This window comes from Macaca fascicularis, chromosome 7, assembly GCF_037993035.2.
Source record: "Macaca fascicularis isolate 582-1 chromosome 7, T2T-MFA8v1.1".
NCBI lineage: Eukaryota > Metazoa > Chordata > Mammalia > Primates > Cercopithecidae > Macaca > Macaca fascicularis.
This window is the reverse complement of record NC_088381.1, coordinates 49136726-49156999: the sequence shown is the minus strand read 5'-3', so window position 1 is coordinate 49156999 and position 20274 is coordinate 49136726. Positions and strand designations below refer to the sequence as shown.

At 49.0% G+C, this 20274-nt stretch overlaps 2 protein-coding genes across 24 annotated transcripts in view; both read left to right on the top strand.

Annotated features, from left to right (window-relative positions):
• Window positions 1–1149, top strand: part of HEXA (hexosaminidase subunit alpha) — a 54349-nt gene extending 53200 nt beyond the window's left edge. The window contains exons 14-15 of one of the 2 annotated variants that reach the window (XM_045395682.3): window positions 830–864; window positions 985–1149. In XM_045395682.3, the coding sequence (XP_045251617.2) occupies window positions 830–864; window positions 985–1088 (139 nt within the window). In that variant the 3' untranslated portion in view covers window positions 1089–1149. The remainder of the gene's footprint in view (window positions 1–829; window positions 865–984) is intronic. The other variant, XM_045395683.3, reaches the window with a different exon arrangement.
• A 394-nt stretch (window positions 1150–1543) lies between these two features.
• CELF6 (CUGBP Elav-like family member 6) overlaps window positions 1544–20274 on the top strand; it is a 35767-nt gene continuing 17036 nt past the window's right edge. For 8 of the 22 annotated variants that reach the window (XM_045395686.3, XM_073996203.1, XM_045395685.3 and 5 more), the window contains exons 1-3: window positions 1544–1907; window positions 5607–5689; window positions 17139–17187. In XM_045395686.3, coding sequence (XP_045251621.1) covers window positions 1646–1907; window positions 5607–5689; window positions 17139–17187 — 394 coding nt within the window. In that variant the 5' untranslated portion in view covers window positions 1544–1645. Of the gene's footprint in view, window positions 1908–5606; window positions 5690–15595; window positions 15800–17138; window positions 17188–20274 lie in introns of those variants that run through there. The other 14 variants (XM_073996207.1, XM_073996204.1, XM_073996206.1 and 11 more) reach the window with 7 other exon arrangements.

Here is a 20274-nt window from a genome sequence, read left to right as displayed (position 1 = left end):
TTCTAGACAAGCCTGGGCAGAATGGTGAAACCTCAGTCTCTAGCAAAAAAAAAAAAAAAGTTAGCCAGGCATGGTAGCGTGCACCTGTCATCCCAGCTATTCGGGAGGCTTAGGTGGGAGGATCACTTGAACTCAGGAGGTTGAGATTGCAGTGATCTTAGATCGCACTACTGCACTCCAGCCTGGGTGACAGAATGAGAACCTGTCAAAAAAAAAAAAAAAAAAGGAAATCTCTGTTAAAAAATTAGCAATTTTACTGAAAGAGGCATGAAAAATACATTATGGAATAAATATATAATTTATGAAGTATGCATCTTTGTCCAAACATTGTTTTACTACTTTGTGCAAACATCACTGATCCATGAAGAGAATACCTAGACATGTGCAAGAGTAATAAAATTCCGTCAGCTCTGCTATTTTGCCAACTTTCAGTCATATAAAAAGCGTAGCTGTATGTGTGTCTTTCATTTTCGTAATTCTGAACCTGTATTTGTGAAAATAAGAGGGGAACATATTTAACAAATTGTAATTTGATTTGTATCTTTTAAATATTTAGACACACAGTATGTCGATTTCCATTTCTTCTTTTGCGCTGGGCCCAACAAATGTTGGGGTGGGCCTGGCCCTAACCTGCTCGACCCTCAGAACCTCAGCTTCCTTTTCCGGAAAAAGAGAACACTCCTGAACTCACCGAACTGGGATGAACCCGGCACCTGGTGCATAACGGGTTCTGAGTAAATACGGCTAAGTTCCCTCACTCTCCTAAGGAGGAATCCGTGTTCAAGGAGTGTTTAAGGGGTTTTTATTTTATTCTTTCTTTCTTTTTAAGGCTGCAAGGGAGACGAACGTGTTTGAGGCTCAGGGGTAAGAAAGTGGTTAAAGACACCAAAGACAGAGATGTGTGATGGGGCGGGGTGGGATTGGCTCCGAGGGACTGGCTTGATAGTGGGAATGGAGAAGAGGAATCCCCATCCACCCCCGCAGGAAACGCTCCAGCCTTTGGAGGTGTGCGTGCTTGCGTGTGCCTGTGTATGCCAGTGTGTGCCGTGGGGATTAGCTCCAACTCTGGCAGACACCATCACGCATGACGAAGCTGCTTCCCCTCACGCGGCCCAAGGCGCACACGCGCGATCCACGGCCACGCCCGCACACACTCGACACACAGGGCATTCGAGGGTCCGGTTGCCATGGCAAGCAGGAGCGCGTGAGCCCAGCCGCCCCTCCCGCCCCCGGCGAGCCCAGTCAACTCCCACTCTGATTGGCCGTGCTTCCTTATTATGCAAATCATTTGCGTAGACTCGGCGGCCAGCTGTCTGACGTCACCAAGCACGGGGGCTGGGGCTCGGGGCTCGGCTCCGGGAGAGCTCGGGCGGGAGCCCAGAGAGAGCCGCACGGGGACCTCAAGCCAGACCCCAGCGTCCCGCCGCCACCTCGGCCCGGGCCCGCCCCGCCCCGGCCCCGCCCCTTTCCAGCCCGCCCCACCCCCTCTACGCCCCTCCACCCGGACCCCGCCCCCTGGGCAGCCCCCCCGCCCTCTCCGTCCGGGCCCCGCCCCCTCCCCCTGGCCCTCGCCACCGGTCCAGGGAGGGGACGGCGGGACAGGCGGGACCGGTGGGACCAGCGGGAGGGCGGACAGGGCGGGGACATGGCCGCGGCGCCGGGAGGGTCAGCGCAGCCTGCTGGCCCCGGCCCGCGCCTGGGTTTCAGCACCGCGGACAGCGGCGTCGGCATGAGCGGGCTACATCCCGGCCCCGCCGTGCCCATGAAGGACCACGACGCCATCAAGCTCTTCGTGGGGCAGATCCCGCGGGGCTTGGACGAGCAGGACCTCAAGCCGCTGTTCGAGGAGTTCGGCCGCATCTACGAGCTGACGGTGCTGAAGGACCGGCTCACCGGCCTCCACAAAGGTGCGCGGGGTCAGCCCAGCCCAGCCCAACCCCAGTCCGATTAGAGTGTGGCCCGACCCCAGCCCTGCCCCAGCCCTAGCCCTGCCGAGAGCCAGTCCAACACCAGTCCAACATCAGCCCCACCTCAGCCCAGCCCCCTTCCCAGATCACAGAATTTTCTCTCTGACATCCTCCCTCTGATTATCACTGTGGTCCCCTAACATGTTATCCACTCTAACCTCCAAATTCCTGGCCTCCACCTCTCACATCCCAGCAGTCCCTGCCTTTCAGTGGGACCTCTCCTCCACCTCTCCCATCAGACCTAAAATTCCGGAATTTGAAAACTTACTCCACCTTCTAGATCTCGAATACCCTCAATTTCCCAAACCCTGAACCCAAACATTCCTGAATCCTCCAACTGGTGGTGCCTCACTCAGGCCTAACCACTCACATGCATATCTTGGACTTGCACCCCTCCTTCTGGCCTCCTAGTCCAGCCATCCCCCTCAAGAGCCTTCTTTTGACTCTCAGACTGCCAACCTAAAGCACTGGAGACCCAAACCCTCCCCTTCTTCAGAACCCAGACCTGTCTAACACAAAATCCAATTCAGTTCCCAGGAGGCTCTCAGTTCCAAATAACCCCTCATGTTCAACAACAGCCCCAATCTTTCCTGCCCTTCACCAGAATCCCAATGCTCTCCACCTCTTCTGATTCCAGGTCAGAACCCTGACCTCAGCTGGGAACTCCTGCCACCCTGTGTCCCTTTCCTCTTGGATTTCCCTCAGCTGAATCCACACTTCTTTCCTTCTCTAATCCCCCCACTCCTGTGCCTCTTCTTTGCTCCTCCCCAATCCTCTTTATGGCCTCCTTCTTTCCCTCCCTCACAGGCTGGTCACAATCCAGACCCATTCTCAGGGTGAGTCAGGCTGAAGAGACAGAAGGAGATCTTCTCCCCGCCCTTTCTAGAGAGACACAGGCACCACGGTTCGGCCACACCCCTTTCTTCCTGTAGAGAGAGGGAGGAGGCTTGTTTACATGCAGAAAAGTCTGTCCAGGCAGGGCTGGAGTAAGAGAGCCAGAGACACATGTCTTACATGGGCAGGAGAAGGGGAGATGATTTGAGAAGAAACCCTCTTATATCCTCCCCCCGCACCACCACCATGCTGTGGTTTCACATTTTTGCTGGGAAAGAGTCACCAACTATCCTCCACGATCTTCCTAAGAGAGGAGTGGTGGGCCTTGGGTAACAGCTAAAGGTACATTCCTAAGGACTGAGAGCTGGAATCAGACTGCCACCTCTTCAACTGGGAGGCCTTGTGGGGTTCCTCGGCACACTAATGTAGGCACTTCGAGAAAATGCCAATAGAAGGGCTAGGACCATCCGGCTAGGAGTACAGCTTCCACCCTTTGGGGTGGGGTTGTGTTAACGGGTGTGTGAAAGAACAATACCACACCATCTAGATTCCTTCTAATGCACTCCCACTACCTGCCTGTCTGTCCATCCCTCTATAGCGACTCATTTTCTTATTTTTAGACATTGATTTCAGTATGTAAGTACAAAGCTAATCTTTGTAGGCCATCTGTACAATAAGGGAAGTGTATAGAATACCCTTAAATCTCACTTTTCTTACTATCAAGAGTCCCTGAACTGTTCCCTCATCCTCTCTCTTTTCATTTAGCTCTAATTCTGCCTGTTACTTTCATTCATCTGTCTCTCAAACCATGCTTCTCTGTCTTTTCTTCCCCTCATTCTTCCACCCTCCATCCTGGCTAGTCCACATGGGGCTTCTTTAGGCAGCAACTGGGCCCCTGAGCCTTTCAGACAGGCAACCCTGCCCGATTTGGATGTCGGATGATATGGGTTGGTGGCAAAAGACACAGCAGGGATGTAAGTGGAATCAGGTGTTTGGTGATTTATTTCCAAACTAAATCAAAACTCTCCAAGGCAAGTGTTGCCTTCCAAGATGATTGTGGAGGGTCTCCAAGTCAACATCTTCCTCATCCTCCCCCCAGCAACAGTGACTCATTTTCCTTTTGATGGCTGGATACCGAGGCAGGCAGCCACTTGTTACCCAAGTGCTTTGAAAACAACCCCAGCTTGGGAGTTAAGACATTCCAAATCCTGCCCTGCCACTGACCCACTCTCTGGGCTTCAGTTTCCCTGTTGATATGGTAAGAGTTTTGCTCAGTTCTCTAAGTTCCCTTTACCTCAATGAATTGGCCGACAATAAACCCATCTGAAGGGGGCAGCACTGTAGAAGAGGCCAGAAAAAAAATGGTTCCATTTGCCTTTCTAATCTGCTGAGGTCTAAGTGGAAATCTGCCCCAAGTTCCTAATGGCTCACCATATCCACTTTCTCCTCCTTCAGTCGTTCTCCCTCCTACACTCAGAAGGCTCCTTTTGAAAACAGATCTTATCTCACAGATCTGCTTAAAACCCTTTAAAGTGGCTCTCCATTGCTCTTAGGAAAAAGTTCAAAATCTGACTGAGGCCCACAAGGCTACATATGACTTGATTCCTGCATACCTCACTAGCCACTCTGCCCCCATGCACCAGCCTCCGGTCACACTAACCTTCTATCCATTTCCCCAACACACCAAATTCTTGATTCAGCCTTCATATATTCTTTTCCCGCTGTCTGAAATAATCACTGTCCCTTTCATCACCTGATTGTTAAGGACTCAGTGTTCTTGTTCTTGAGGACTCAATGCCTTCTTTGAGACATTACTCAACCCTTTGGACTCGTTTAGGGGCCCCTCATGATTTGTCTAATCCCCATGAGGGCAGGGAATGTGTCTGTCTTGTTGCCACTCTATCCCCAAGCTCATCAAAAGGCCCCACCATAATAAGTAAGCGTTCAATAAATATTTTCTGAATGAATGAGTGCTCTGTGGCTGTTGGAAAGGAGGAGAGTGCTGCTTCAGTGCTTCCTAGCAGGCTACAGGTCCTGAGGCTGAACAAAGAGAGGGCTGAACTTGACACTTTGGCTCAACCTAGACCTCTTCGCTGCCCCATATCTGCTGGCCCTTTTAGAGGAGCCAGATTTGGGGCACAATAACTCTTTAAGAAGCCCTACCTCAAAGCCCTAGGAGGGTTGACAGATCAAGATCCTTGAACAGGATTAGGGGGTCCCTGGAAACTACCACCTATGGGAAGCCCTTAAACCAATCCCATCTTCTAAGTCTCAAATCAATCCATTCCCCAGCTTCAAACTTAGGGAAGGGAGATATGGAAAAGAGCTGGGAGGTGCTGGGGTTGGCCCCCAATCCTTCTTTTACTCTTTTGCCTCCTCCCATCTGAAACTGAGTTGGGAAGGAATTGAGGCTGATCCTGGGAGACTCCATGAGTCTGAACCCAAAAAGGAAGGGGAAGTCTGGGTTAAAGATGATGATAAAGCTGCTTAGGGAGGTTTAACCCCAACAGGACTTATGACTGGAATGGGGAGGGGAGATGTGGGATTGTATGCACATGTGACTGGGTGTGGGTGCATATGTTCTCTGGGCAGGATGCCAGGAGCAAATGAAAGTGAGCCTGGGACACTGGTCCCCAGGCACATGAAGCCCCTCTCTCCAGAGGTGGGAGGCAGAGAAGGCTTCTCAGAAAGCAGAGTTCTTGTTTAAAGGAGAGTGGCCTTAAGTTTGTCAACTTAGTGCGGTATTTCAAAGAAGAATAGTTGGGGGTTTCAGGAAACCCCCTGAGCCAGCCTCTTCCTCCTCAGGCTGTGCCTTCCTCACCTACTGCGCCCGGGACTCTGCTCTCAAGGCCCAGAGTGCACTGCACGAGCAGAAGACCCTGCCAGGGGTAAGTTCTCCAGGTTGGGGGGTGGGAATCACCTCAGGCTGGGGACAGTGCCCTGTGTGCATGCCAAAGCAGCGTGTGGCGGCTGGGTTGGGACCAAGAACTAGAAGCAGAATCATCTTTCTAGAAGAGGGCTTCCTATACCCTGAACAGCAACAAATTCTTTGTTACATCCAATCTTCTCACTCAAAAAAGGGGCTCAAGATCCTTGGGCCAGGCGCTCCACCCATATTTAGGAGAGGCATCAGTGTTGTGGGCTAAGCTAGAATTTATTCACCTTGGCTAAAATTATGGCTTTGGGTGTCACTTGTCACTGGTGTGAGCAGGTATTCAGATAGATGGGGTAGAGGTTCTGCTGGACTGGTATCCCTTTTTCTCTAGGGTCTTTGCTGGCACTTCTCTCTAGTCCTTTTCCTGTAATGGTTTTTTTTTTTGGTGCCTTGACTCACTAAGATTGTCTTCCCTCCCTCCACACTGCAAACACTTGGCTAAAGTTAGGGGAGACCTGATTCTATAGGCAGCTAGGCTTGTAGGCACCAATGGTACCTGGTCTGGTCTTGGCCAATGCATAATCACTCAACAAGAGGCAAGTTGGGACCTACTGACCATGTGGTAGAATGAAGGGGTGATCGTTAGTAATTAGCATGGGTTTACCAAGAGCAAGTCATGCTGTACAGCCTTGTTTTCTCTTGTCCAAGAAGTGGTGTGTCTAGAACAGAGCACTATTTAAATGCCATTAACAGGCCAAACTTGGGACTATGTCCAGTTCTGGGCCTCAGATTTAAGAGAGTCATTTGCCTACAAGAACGAGATGAGGATAAAGTTGGCCAGGCGCGGTGGCTCTTGCCTGTAATCTCAGCACTTTCGGGGGCCAAGGCGGGTGGATCACCAGATCAGGAGATGGAGACCATCCTGGTTAACACAGTGAAACCCTGTCTCTACTAAAAACATACAAAAAAATTAGCCAGGTGTGGTGGTAGGCACCTGTAGTCCCAGCTACTCGGGAGGCTGAGGCAGGAGAATGGCGTGAACCCAGGAGGCGGAGCTTGCAGTGAGCCTAGATTGTGCCACTGCACTCCAGCCTGGGCGACAGAGCGAGACTCCATCTCAAAAAAAAAAAAAAAAAAAAAAAAGGAGAGATGAGGATGAAGTAAAGGCACAAGATATATTTGGAATAATAGTTTGGAGGAGTTGGGATGATTTAACTGGAGAAGATAGGGCTTAGAGGGACTTTAAAAAGGAGGCATCATAAGCTAATAATTAAAAATACTGGTTTTTGAGGCTGATTGTGGTGGCTCACACCTGTAATCCTAGCACTTTGGGAGGCCAAGGCGGGCAGATCACCTGAGATCAGGAGTTCGAGACCAGCCTGGCCTCCATGGCGAAACCCTGTCTCTACTAAAAATACAAAAACCAGCTGGACATGGCAGATGCCTGTAGTTCCAACTACTTGGGAGGCTGAGGCAGGAGAATCGCTTGAACATGGGAGGCGGAGGTCGCAGTGAGCCAACATCATGCCACTGCACTCCAGCTTGGGCCACAGAGTGAGACTCAGTCTCAAAAACAAACACACACACACACACACACACACACACACACACACACACAAACCCACTGGATTTGAATCCCAGCTCTGCCATTTGTCAGTTCTGTGTCTCTGGGCACGTTCCTTGGACTCCTGAGCTTCAGTTTCTTTAGATATGAGGACTGGATTATACTAACACCTAGCTCACTTGGCTGTAGTGAGGATTACTTGAGGCTTAGCAAGTGCCTGGCACAGAGTAAGATCTCAGTAAGTACTACTGTTGGGGTTGGGGTAACTACCTTCAGATTCTAGAAGAGGGGTTTAGTTTTCTATGAGTGGCCCCAGAAGGCAAGATTCGGATCAGTTAATATAAGAAACAGACACTGATTTCAGCTCAGTATAAAGAAGTCACTTCTCTGAATTGGAGCTGCCAAGCAATGGAGCAAGCTTCACCAAGAGCTAATCAAGCTGTTAATGGGGTGACAGCTCCTAGAACCGATCACAGTAACTGAAGCACCTTGAGCTTCAGTTTGGGGACTAAGTGCCACTTTTGGGGACTAAGTGCCAAGTAACACCAGCTTGTCACCATCACTGATCCTCTGTACGCAAGCTCCTGAGTCAGAGAGACCTGCGTGTGAACCCAGGTCCCACCACTCACTAGCTTTGTGACTTTGGGCAAGTCTTTACTGCTAAGCCTAAGTTTCCTCATCTGTAAAGTTAAACTCATAGGGTTGTTGTCATGGTTAAATGAGCTAAGTCATTAAGTGAACTAAAGTACTCAATGCTGTTCTTGGCAGAAAATAAGCACTTAATACGAGTTAGCTGGTGGTTGTAGTGATAGTAACAGTAATAGTAACAGCAGCATTAGTAGGAGTAGGAGTAGAACTCATCATTCATCTAACCATGGGAGCAAATGACTTCTGCTGCTAGAACTGAGAGTCAATGAGACAAGCTGTAACATTCCATGTGGGAAACAGCATGGTAAAGGTGCAGACACAGATGGAACAGGTGGGTGTGAAATGCAGCTGGCACTGTGGGGGAGGCCCACATGAGCATGGAGGGAAGCTGGAGGGAAGATCTACAGAGGGCAGCAGTTGAAGATGAAACTTTGAATGCCGGGTTTTGCCCTGAAAGGAAATGGGAGGCCCCCCCCCCAAAAAAAATTAAGATAAACTTTGGGAGGGAAAACATCTCTCTTCTACAAGACACAGGGCTCTGCTAGATAAGGGGCACCTGGAGAGCTCCATGAGGCCAAGGGTACCTGAGATAAGGGCTATGACGCCCTTAGAGAACTGCGAGGATTTCTGGAGGAGAAAAGCAAATAATAGTAATGAGCATTTGTTGATACTAGTCTTCCTACCACTTTACATAGTATAAGTCATTTAATCCTCCATAAAGAAGGTTGTTTGTTTGTATTTGAGACAGAGTCTTGTGATGTTGCCCAGGCTGGAGTGCAGTGCCGTGACCTTGACTCACTGCAACCTCCACCTCCCGGGTTTAAGCAATTCTCCTGCCTCAGCCTCCTGAGTAGCTGGGATTACAGGTGCACACCACCGTGCCCAACTAATTTTTGTAATTTTAGTAGAGATGAGGTTTCACCATGTTGGCCAGGCTGGTCTTGAACTTCTGGCCTCAAGTGATCCACCCACCTTGGCTTCCGAAAGTGCTGGGATTACAGGCATGAGCCACTGTGCCAGACCTAAATAAGGTATTGTTATTGGCATTCCCATTTTACAGGTGAGAAAACTAAGTCATAAGAATCAAGTGACTTGCCCAAGGTCATATAGTTAATAATGGGAGTATCTGGACTTTGGGCCCAGTTAATCTGGCCCTAGAACTCATTCACTTAACCACTGTACTGTGACCTGAGACAACTAGGTAGCAGACAGAGGTCTTAGGTTCTGGAGAGAATGGTGACTGGGGACATCTTCCCCCTCTCACTGTTCCATCTGCAGGTCTCCAACATGGCCTAGCTTCCTCTGATACTGTCAGCATTGGCTTTATTCGCCCTCTCCAGCTTAACAAAGTGAAAATTAATATTTAATTATTCTCCTAAATGAAAATCAATGGCTGTGTTGGCCAGCCCCAGCAATGCCTGTGCCATCAATCTTTCCTCTGGGCCTGCCAGGGACAGCAGCAACTTTAGTCACCTGGCCTTAGGCCCACCAGCATGGAGGGAGGAGTGCCCAGCTCTCTGCTGCCACTGGGTCCTGAGCACAGCTGCCACCTGCTGGAGAAGCAGGGACAAGACTTTAATCTGAATTCCTGCTGGCATCAGGCAGGACTGTCGCCATGGGACCAGAAAAGGCTGGGTCAGCCCCCAGAGAGAAAAGTCTGAAACCCCAGGGGAAATTTCATAGTTTGTTTGTTTTTTTTTGGGGGGGGGTTGAGACACAGTCTCATTCTGTCGCCCAGGCTGCAGTGCAGTAGTGCCATCTCAGCTCACTGCAACCTCCTCCTCCAGGGTTCAAGTCATTCTCCTGCCTCAGCCTCCCAAGTAGCTGGGATTACAGGCACCCGCCACCACGCCTGGCTAATTTTTTTTGTATTTTTAGTACAGACAGGGTTTCACCATGTTGGTCAGGCTGGTTTTGAACTCCTGACCTCAAGTGATCTGCCCGCCTCAGCCTCTCAAAGTGTTAGGATTACGTGAGCCACCACTCCCGGCCAAGAATGTCATGGATTCTGATGGACTGACACCTTCTCTTGCTTGGTTCCTCTCCATTTGTCCCCTGAGACGTTCTGTCCCTGTGAAAGCTTGCCTCACTATTTGAGAACTCCTTCAAACTTCGGTTGATCTGTCCCACCTGGCTCCCACCTCCTGCAGCCTCTTCCTGATGAAGCCAGAATTCCTTCTTTTAGCCTCACTTTATGCTCCAGAATCCACCTGAAGAGGGTAAGGCCTAGCCTCAGCCCCATTTCTGGGATGCAGAAGCTGCCTCCCTATTTGTTTATCTCCCTGTTCCTGACTTCCCTTCCTTTGGGAAGCCATCCCTTCAAACACTGTGAAGGAGGCAGATTTTACTGAGTAGGGAAGTGCATTTGGTTTTGCAAGTTGTGCCCTGCACAAAACAGCTTGGGTGCAGAGGGCAGATGGGGGCAAAAATCCAGCCATGCTCTATTGACCAAGTCATGCTCATTATTTCAAGGCTTTTTCAGCCCAGAGGAAAGAGCACATTTTTTTCTCATTCATCCCAGGGCTGGGGAGTGCCTTTTTATAATTTACAGAAAGGCACTGCGTGTGCTAGCAACCACTTCATGAATGAGTCTGAGTCTTTGCCCTCAAGATGCTTCTCAAAAATGAGCCTCATTGCATCTCACTCAGGCATACATCTGGGCAAGTAAAAGAGAGACTTTTACTTGGGGAGGGAGTCCCAGAGTCAAACCATAAAGGAAAAGGCCGGCTGCGATGGTTCACACCTGTAATCCCAGCACTTTGGGAGGCCGAGGTGGGCAGATCACTTGAGGCCAGGAGTTTGAGACCAGCCTGGCCACCATGGTGAAACCCCGTCTCAACTAAAAATACAAAAATACAAAATAAAAATAAGTAAATAAGTGAAAAAAGAATAAAAAGAAATGGGGAGGGAGTAGATGCTTTGCAGAGGAGATGTTATCTGAGCTGAATCATGATCATATTTTATCATATTAGAGGATCTAGAAACCTAAAAGACAAGAAATTCTGGGGGCAGTGTGAACACTGGCAGGGAAGGTGTCTAGCAAAGATGGCTAAGGCTCCACATGAGTAGAGAGAATCGTGCATGTTGGGCAGCAGTGGGAGCAAGACTCACAAGTTTTGACAACCAGTCTTAGAATCTTGGCCTTTAACAGGAGGCTTGCAATGGGGGAACAGACGTGGATTTTAAGCAGAGAAGAGTAAGAGGCTAGTTTCAAAAGATTACTCTGGGCCAGGCATAGTGGCTCATGCCTGTAATCTCAGCACTTTGGAGGATCGCTGAGCCCAAAAGTTTGAGACCAGCCTGGACAACATAGTGAGACCCCATCTCTACAAAAATTTTTCAAAAATTAGCCAGGTGTGGTGATGTGTACCTGTAATCCCAGCTACTTGGGAGGCTTAGGTGGGAGGGTTGCTTGAGCCCTGGAGGTCGAGGCTGTAGTGACCTAACTGCACTACAGCCAGAACGAGATCCTGTCTCAAGAAAAAAAAGAAACAAACAAACAAAAAGATTACTCTGGCTATGGTGTGAAGAAGGTTGGGTTGGAAAGGAAGCAACACTGGAGGCTGGATTACCCTTTAGTGCAGTGTTGCTTGAGTGCAGATGAATGGTGATGCTGGCCTAGAGCTGGAGATAAGCCAGGAAAGGAGAGGAGAGGTTAGATTTCAGAGCTGTTCAGGATATCCACATAGATTCTAGAACCAATGGGACTTGACAGTGGATTGAATTAGAGGAGGGGGTGGGCTAAAACAAAGTACTAAAAATGATGAAGTTTGACTTCCACTCTGCCCTGCACCTCCTGACACCTTTCCCAGACCTACCAGTGTTCCCTTCCTCAAGAAGGTTCTAATAACTATCTTCCCATGGAATGGGGAGTGCTGAGGGTGTGAGTGCTGAGTGAAAAGAATAGTTGGCATCAGGGCAGAAGAGTCTAAAAAGGGCGATGCTGAGCCCAAATGGAGGAATTTTAGACAAGTCAGGGCAGAGAGTTAGGTAGGGTCTTGCTCTCCCTTCTGCTCACTGGGCCAGAAGGTCCAGGGCCCTGTGCGTGTCTGTGCTGCCTCTAACCTTCCCCACTCCATTGCCTGGAATAGGTTGTTCTCTCTGACATTCTATCCCTTGAATTCCCCTCCAGGGCTGGGCTCTGAAGCAGACATGGGCCTGGACTCCATCTGGGAAATTCTTAAGGGAACAGGTGCTCAGCCAGGGCAAGAGCTCACCTGAAGTCCCAGGACAAGTTTTTGGCCCAGGAGGCAATGTCCTCTTTTCCTCAAGGGGGACTCCTGATTACCTCATCTCACTGCCATGTCCCTCCTCTATCCATGGCAGGAACAAGGTATATACAATCAGTTGCCCAGGAAGCTCATGGGGGCAGCTCTCTTTCTCCTCCAGCCACACATAACATACCTAAATCCCAGGTGTCCTCCATCACCACTGCTCTGTGGGGACTGAAGGCTCAGAGCCCTGCTCTCCCCGACTCTGTTCTTATTCTCTTGGGTTCCTCCCCTGGGAAGGAGGAACCCAAGAGGTTCATCCTTGTACCCCCAAACTCCCAAACTCCCACCTTCCCCAACTCCCAAGCTATGAATCTGAGAGTCAGCCAATATGCCCTCTTCTTCCCAGGTCCACATATCCAGTAGAGCTATAGTCCAGTTAATTCTTCCTATAAATCTGTTAAATCTGTTCATTTCTTTCTATCCAGGTCACACTCACCTCTCACCTGTGCCTCTGATCTTCTTTCCTCTAATCACTCATTTTCCAATCCTTTCTCCACATAGTGTCAGCTTATGGGATCCTTCATAAGACAAAACTGACTAGATGATTTCCCTACTTAAAACTCTTTCCTGGCTGGTCATAGCAGTTCACACCTGTAATCCCAGCACTTTGAAAGGATGAGGTCCAAGGATCGCTTGAGCCCAGGAGTTCGAGACCAGCCTGAGCAAGATAGTGAGACCCAGTCTCTACAAAAAATAAAAAAATTAGCTGGGCATAGTGGCACGTACCTGTATTCCCAGCTATTTGGGAGGCTGAAGTGGAATAATTGCTTAGCCCAAGATTTGGAGTTTGTATTGAGCTATGATGGCGCCACTGTACTGCAGCCTGGGCAGCAGAGTAAGACCACAGGTCAGGAGTTTGAGACCAGCCTGGCCAACATGGTGAAACCCTGTCTCTACTAAAAATACAAAAATTAGCTGGGTGTGGTGGCAGGTGTCTGTAATCCCAGCTATTCAGGAGGCTGAGGCAGGAGAATTGCTTGAACCTGGGAGGTGGAGATTGCAGTGAGCCGAGACGGCACCACTTCACTCCAGCCTAGGTGACAGAGTGAGACTCAGTCTCCAAAATAAATAAATAAATAAATAAATAAATAAATAAATAAATAAATAAAAATGTTTTTAAAAAATTTTTAAATCCTTCCCTTCCCTGGATCCTCATTGCCTTTGAAATATAACAAAGTCAAAGTCAAAATTCCTTGATGCGGTTTTCACAGCCTTCCCTAATCTGGCCCTTGCCTACCTCTCAGTTTCATATCCTTAACAACAATAACAAACAAACAAACAAAAAAAAACCTGCCAGGTGCGGTGGCTCACGCCTGTAACCCCAGCACTTTGGGAGGCCGAGGCAGGTGGATCACCTGAGGTCGGGAGTTCAAGTCCAACCTGACCAATATGGAGAAACCCTGTCTTTACTAAAAATACAAAATTAGCCGGGCGTGGTGGCACATGCCTGTAATCCCAGCTACTCAGGAGGCTGAGGCAGGAAACTTGCTTGAATTTGGAGGCAGAGGTTTCAGTGAGGTGAGATTTTGCCATTGCACTCCAGCCTGGGCAACAAGAGTGAAACTCTGTCTCAAAAAAAAACAATAACTTTTTATATCTGAGGTATCTACTGAGATCTAGCAATTGTCATTGTCATCACAACTCTGCAAGGTAAGATCATGATTCCCCCTTTACTAATGTGGATGTTGAGGCTCAGAGACCTTAGAGAAGTAAGTGATAGAGCCAGGATTGAAATCCACATCTATCTGCTAGGAAGCAATTTGCTCTCCCCTGGCTACTGCCATGCTAGGTGCTCACCAGAAACTTTGCTCTTTCAGACTTGCAGCTCCCTGTCCATACCCTACCCATTCAGCATGCTCAGCTACCACTCCTACCTCTCCTATTATCTCTACATGGCCAATGACCCCAGTCCTGCAAGGCTCAGGTCAAACATTGCCTCTTCTATGCAGCTTTCCTGAGTCAAATTCTTCAGCTGGAGTCTGCCTCTTCCACAGCACTTGACCTTGCACTCCCTTGAGGCCCTGGTCCCTCTGTGCCTCACTATTTGTGTTCATGCCTTAAGAATGGAGTTGAGCAGCACTCCAATGCAAAAATCATGGGCTTCAGCCTCAGACAGACCTGGGGATAAATCCCAGCTCAACCACTTACTCACCATGTGATCTTAGACAAGTGATTTCACCTCCCTCAGCCTCAGCTTTCTCATCTATGATATGGGGACACTCGTATTCCCTTGCAGAGTGGTTGGAAGGATTTAGAGACAATGAAGAGTCCCAGGAAGGGCCTGGCACAGAGTGGGCTCTCAGGAAATGGTGACATTATCTTCCCCTCTGTGGGCCTATGACAAGAGAATCCCCATACAGATCATCACCGTCTCCCATGAAGGGATGCCCGGGGCTCGTCACAGAGTACAGGAAATGCTGGCAGCATGCCTGAGTGGTGGAAGGTCTAGGTCAGGTCCAGGGGAGAACATGTGTGTACCACCCGATGCCCACTCTCTGTTGAAGGGTGGTGAAGTGGGTGGGAGGAGAGAAGGGGGTGTCCCCCAGAGCACCATCTCCCAGGAAACCCAGCCAGGGAGGAAGCTGCCATGGAAACTGCTGCTGTCACGTGTGCTCGTCACTCTAGGTTCCAGAGAGAAATTCTCAGGATCTATTTAAGAACTAATAAAATAATGATGGTTTTGCTCACCCTCACTGCCCCCCGCCCCAGGTTTCTACTCTTCTGGCCTTCTTCCCTACCAGGCTCCTCCCTGCCTCTCCTGCACCTGCTTCCTGACCCTATGTCTCCTCTTTTCCTTCCCCTCTCCTCCAGTAACTCTCTTTCCTTGCCCCTTTCTAGGACTGTCTTTCTCTCACATCATTTCTGTCTGCCGGTGTTTCTTCATCTCTCCCTGTGTCTCTGCTCTCCCTGGCTCTGTCTCTTGGTCTCTCCTCCACAATCACAGGTGGCCATGCCCAGGGACGGGTCCTGTCCTCCTGGTCCCTGGTCCAGGCCAGTCCAGACCTGTCAAGTTCGCCCTGATCTGCTTGGATTGATCTGTCATCCCCTCTAGACTGCAACCTGAGTCCTGTCGGTGTCTCGTCCCCCACCCACAGCCTGGTACACTGCAGGTGCTCCACCACCAGCGGGTGGGTGTGTCAGAGCCCTGGGTGGGAGGGGAGTTGCGCTGGTTCAGGCTTGGCCTGTTTTCCTGTCCTTTTTTTTTTTTTTTTTTTTTTTTTTTTGTAAGCCCTCCCTGCCCCTCCCACCCCCAAATTTGATCCAAAGGAAATTGCTCAACTGTGACTGCCAGGGCGTTACCATGGTTACTGGGTAGCACTTGTGGCTATGGTAACAGGAAGCTGCCTGTTGTCTCGGCAACGAGCATATTGGTAAGGGATGGAGTGGCCCCTGATTGGTGCAGAAGCAGAGCATTTCCTGAGGGGAGGGGGTCAGATCATCACCTTCTCAGGCCAGATGGGCATCAGTACCCCTTCCTCCATGAACGGGAAGGCCGCTGTTTTTTCCTCCCGGCACTCAGCTGCCTGCCCCCCAACAATAATTCCTCACCTCCCACGCACCCAGCTCTTGGCAGTTTACAAAGACCTTTTGCGTGCCCATTACCTCATGTGATCCCCACAACACCCATGAGAGGAAGGTGAGATGGGGATTCAATCATGAATTCACTCAGGGTGGTTGGGGGATGGGAATGTGGGGGGGATATATTGAAATCACCTAGAAGCATTTTCAAATTATACAATCCCCCAACTTAAGAGCCTCATCTGGTTCCTTGGTGATTTTTATCTACACCTCATCAGGAACCCCTAAATTGAAAGGTGAAGTTGGTGGGAGTGGGGAAGGGATGGAAGGAGAAGTCAAGCTGCTTTCCAGGCTTATAACTTGGGCGACTGGGAGGATCAGGTTGGGGCAAAAAAAAAATCAGCTCTTGTTTGGGTGTGTTGAGTGAAGGCGCCCATGGGACTTTCTAGTGGGGATGTCCAGCAGGCAGCTGGTAACATGGCTCTGAAGCTCAGAAGAGAATGCAGGCTGGAGACACAGAGCTCTAAGTCAACCCTGTGTGGCGAGGAGCTGAGGCTGTGGGTGTGGACAAGACTATCCAAGAAAAGTAGGGAGAACCAGACAAAAAGGGCTGAGAATGGCGCCTTGGAAAACTCCAGCATCCTCAGGGAAGGGGACCCCAGGGAGGGGATGAAGCGGGTGAGTGTGGAGACTCTGGTGATACAGCAGCTTGGGGAATGTTTTCCTCATTCGAAAAATTGAATCTGGCTGGGCGCAGTGGCTCACGCCTATAATCCCAGCACTTTGGGAGGCCGAGGCGGGCGAATCACTTGAGGTCAGGAGTTCGAGACTAATTTGGTCAACATGGAGAAACCCTGTCTCTACTAAAAATACAAAAATCAGCCGGGCCTGGTGGCACGTGCCTGTAATTTCAGCTACACAGGAGAAAAAGAAAAATTGAATCTGAGAAAGGATGGCTTACTTAGAGTCATACAACTATTAAATGACAAGTTGAGGGCAGATAGCGCTGAGTCTGATTCCCAGACTCTTTCATCTAAATGACACATAGCATGATAGTCTCCATTTTAGACATAAAACACAAATCTGCAGTATCAGTTCTACCCTCCTTCCCAATTCTCTCATGCAAAGCCTTTAAGTAAGTCCAGAAGCCAAAGGGACAGGCCTCACATAGCCCCTGCCCAGAGCCCCAGGCAGAAAAGTCTCTTTAGACGCTTCATTCCATCTTGTGCTTACCACTAAGTTCCTGTCACCCATCCCTACCAGTTTCAGCACCTTCTAAATTCCTGGGTTTAAGGAAGGAATCTTGGAGAAAATCTGTAATCCCAGTGTGGAAGTGATGGAGTGCAGAGTTCAAAGGGGCTAGAGCTCAGATCCTGAGGAGTCCAGGGGTCGAGAAGCTGGGGGCTCCAGGACCAGGCAGTCACGCTGAATGGGTGTGTTGGTCCGATGTCTTTCAGATGAATCGTCCGATCCAAGTGAAGCCAGCTGCCAGTGAGGGCCGAGGAGGTAACTTCCCCGTCTGACCAACCTCAGGCTGCGACCCCTGTAAGGGAGGGTGGCCCCACACCTGGAGTCAGTCCTACCCATGGCTTAGTCTGAGAGCTTCCCTGGGTCAAGGGGACAGGTGGGGCTCAGAGTTGCTGAGCCCCTGAAATAGCTCAGCCTTCCCTACTCAGACTGAGCAGGGCTGGGGTTCTGAGGAGCCCAGACCCAGAAGAGGCAAGAAGGGCCTAAACAGATGCCAGTGATAGATAAAGGGAGTTCTTGCCACTTACCCTTGGAGAGAAATCATTCCTGTTTTGCCACATGGAACTTTCAGGATTTCGTTGCTGTTGTTGTTTTTAAGAATCAGGTGGGGGTTATTCTCCTTCTCTAGATCCTTCTGATATCAGAGAACACAGTCTACTCCGGATTGAGGCCATTCCTTCATTGTAATTGCCTGGTTGTTCATGGTAAAAGATAAGGCTGGTACAACAGACCTTATGAGCCATAGTAAGTCCTCTATGCTGAGGACCATGTAAAGCTCTGATAGCTACACTGTTTCCTGGTAGAGAAAAACCAGAGCTCCTTAAGAACAGGAGGTGGGCTGGACACGGTGGCTCACACCTGTAATCCTAGCACTTTGGGAGGCTGAGGTGGGTTGATCATTTGAGGCCAGGAGTTTGAGACCAGCCTGGGCAACATGGTGAAACCCCGTCTCTACTACGAATAGAAAAATTAGCCAAGTGTGGTAATGGATGCCTGTAATCCCAGCTACTCAGGAGGCTGAGGCAGGAGAATCGCTTGAACCTGGGAGGTGGAGGTTGTAGTGAGCCGAGATCATGCCACTGCACTCCAGCCTGGGCAACAGAGCGCAACTCTGTATCAAAACAAAAACAAAACCACATAGGACAGGTAGAGAGCCTGTGCTTTCTTCCAACCAGCTGGGTTCTGGTCAGCTTCCATGCTGTAAAGGCAATGCTGGCTTCTGGTGTCAGTTCTTGGTGTTTTTCTCACGCTCAGATCTTAGATCCTTCCGGTGTATCAGCCTATAGCCCTCCCTGATGTCTGCTGACTCTTTCTCTTGGGTAAGACTCTCTTCCTGTCTTACCCAAGATCAGCCATGGCTTTGCTAGCTGAAAGAAGCTGCCCAAGTTCAGGAACAGAATGGAACCCAAATGATATAAACATGTATTGAGTCCTACTAGTTCTGTACCCCTCTCAGACTTCATGCTCAGTCTGAGAACCCACACACAATTCTGGTGACTTTGCGGTTCCATTGTGAAGTTTGTTCCTCCAAGAACAAACACAACCTAATGCTTTAGAAAGTCACAACCTAACACAACCTAATGCTTTAGAAAGTCAACTTTTTGGCCGGGCGCAGTGGTTCATGCCTGTAATCCCAGCACTTTGGGAGGCCAAGGTGGGAGGATCATGAAGTCAGGAGGTCGAGACCATCCTGGTTAACATGGTGAAACCCCATCTCTACTAAAAACACAATAATTAGCCAGGTGTGGTGGTGGGCACCTGTAGTCTCATCTACTTGGGAGGCTGAGGCGGGAGAACACCTTGAACCCGGGAGGCAGAGCTTGCAGTAAGCCAAGATCGCATCACTGCACTCCAGCCTGGGCAACAGAGCGAGACTCCATCTCAAAACAAGACAAAACAAAACAAACAAAGAAAATCAACTTTTTAAAATGGCATTGGATTTTGCTTTTAAAATGTAACATTTGGCAACAATGTGGAACAGCCTGTCCCATTTAAGTTTTATATCTGTGACCTCAAACATTCTATAAACCTTCAGAATCAATGGTCACACCTGACCAGATATATTTACACCAGTGAGCCTGTGTTTTCTAAAATTATTCCTGAAATCAAATCCCTTAGTTTACCATTGGTTAATAATGGCTTCTTTATCTGATAAGAGTACTGATGTCAATGAAAACAATCTAAGGGATATCAAGGCCAACATATTCTTCCAAAACCTTCCACTTTCTTCTAGAAGGGATTATTGCATGATTTTTCTTCCCATCAAGTAGGGATCATCAGCTCAAATACTACAGGAGCCCAGGTAGGTAACCTTAAATGGGTGAGACTCCCATGATTTAATAAAATAATTTAGAGCTGGGCATGCAAGCTGATGCCTGTAATCCTAGCACTTTAGGAGGCCAAGGTGGGAGGATGACTTGAGTTCACAAATTTGAGACTAGCCTGGGCAACATGGCAAAACCCTGTCTCTGTAAAAAATACACAAAAATAAGCTGGTGTGGTGGCATACATCTTTAGTCCCAGCTACTCGGGAGGCTGAAGCAGGAGGATTACTTGAGCCCAGGAGTTAGAGGCTGCAGTGAGCTAAGATGGCGCCACTACACTCCAGCCTAGGTGACAGAATGAGACCCTGTCTTAAAAAAAAAAAAAAAAAAAAAAAAGTTCATTTTAATTATATTAAATGTTGGCAACTAATTCAATTTTTAAAAATAGACCAGCACTGTGAGAGCCTACTCAACCTATAATTGCTTCTTTTTCCATCTGCCATAAAGGAGGATTGCACTGTGCACACATGAGCTTTTTTTTTTTTTTTGAGATGCAGTTTCGCTGTCGCCCAGGCTGGAGTGCAGTGGCACCCTCTCCACTCAACGCAACCTCCGCCTTCTGGGTTCAAGCAATTCTCCTGCCTCAGCCTCCTGAGTAGCTGGGATTACAGGTGCCCACTAGCACGCCTGGCTAATTTTTGTATTTTTAGTAGAGACGAAGATTCGCCATGTTAGCCAGGCTGGTCTTGAACTCCTGACCACAAGTGCTCTGTCTGCTTTTGGCTCCCAAAGTGCTGGAATTACAGGTGTGAGCCACCACACCCAGCCTAGCTTTTTAACAAAAAAAGCTACTTTATCTTCTGTCACTTGACTTTTGATGTAACAGTGTAGTAGTATAGCAGTCTTACTTTTAATCAATAAACATGAGGTTTGTGGTTGAAATAACCAACATACATATTGTATATTTTATGTTTTTATTTATTTACTGATTTGTCTGTTTATTTATTTTTTTATTTTTTTAGAGACAGTGTCTCACTCTGTTGCCCAGGCTAGAAGGCAGTGGCACCATCATAGCTCACTG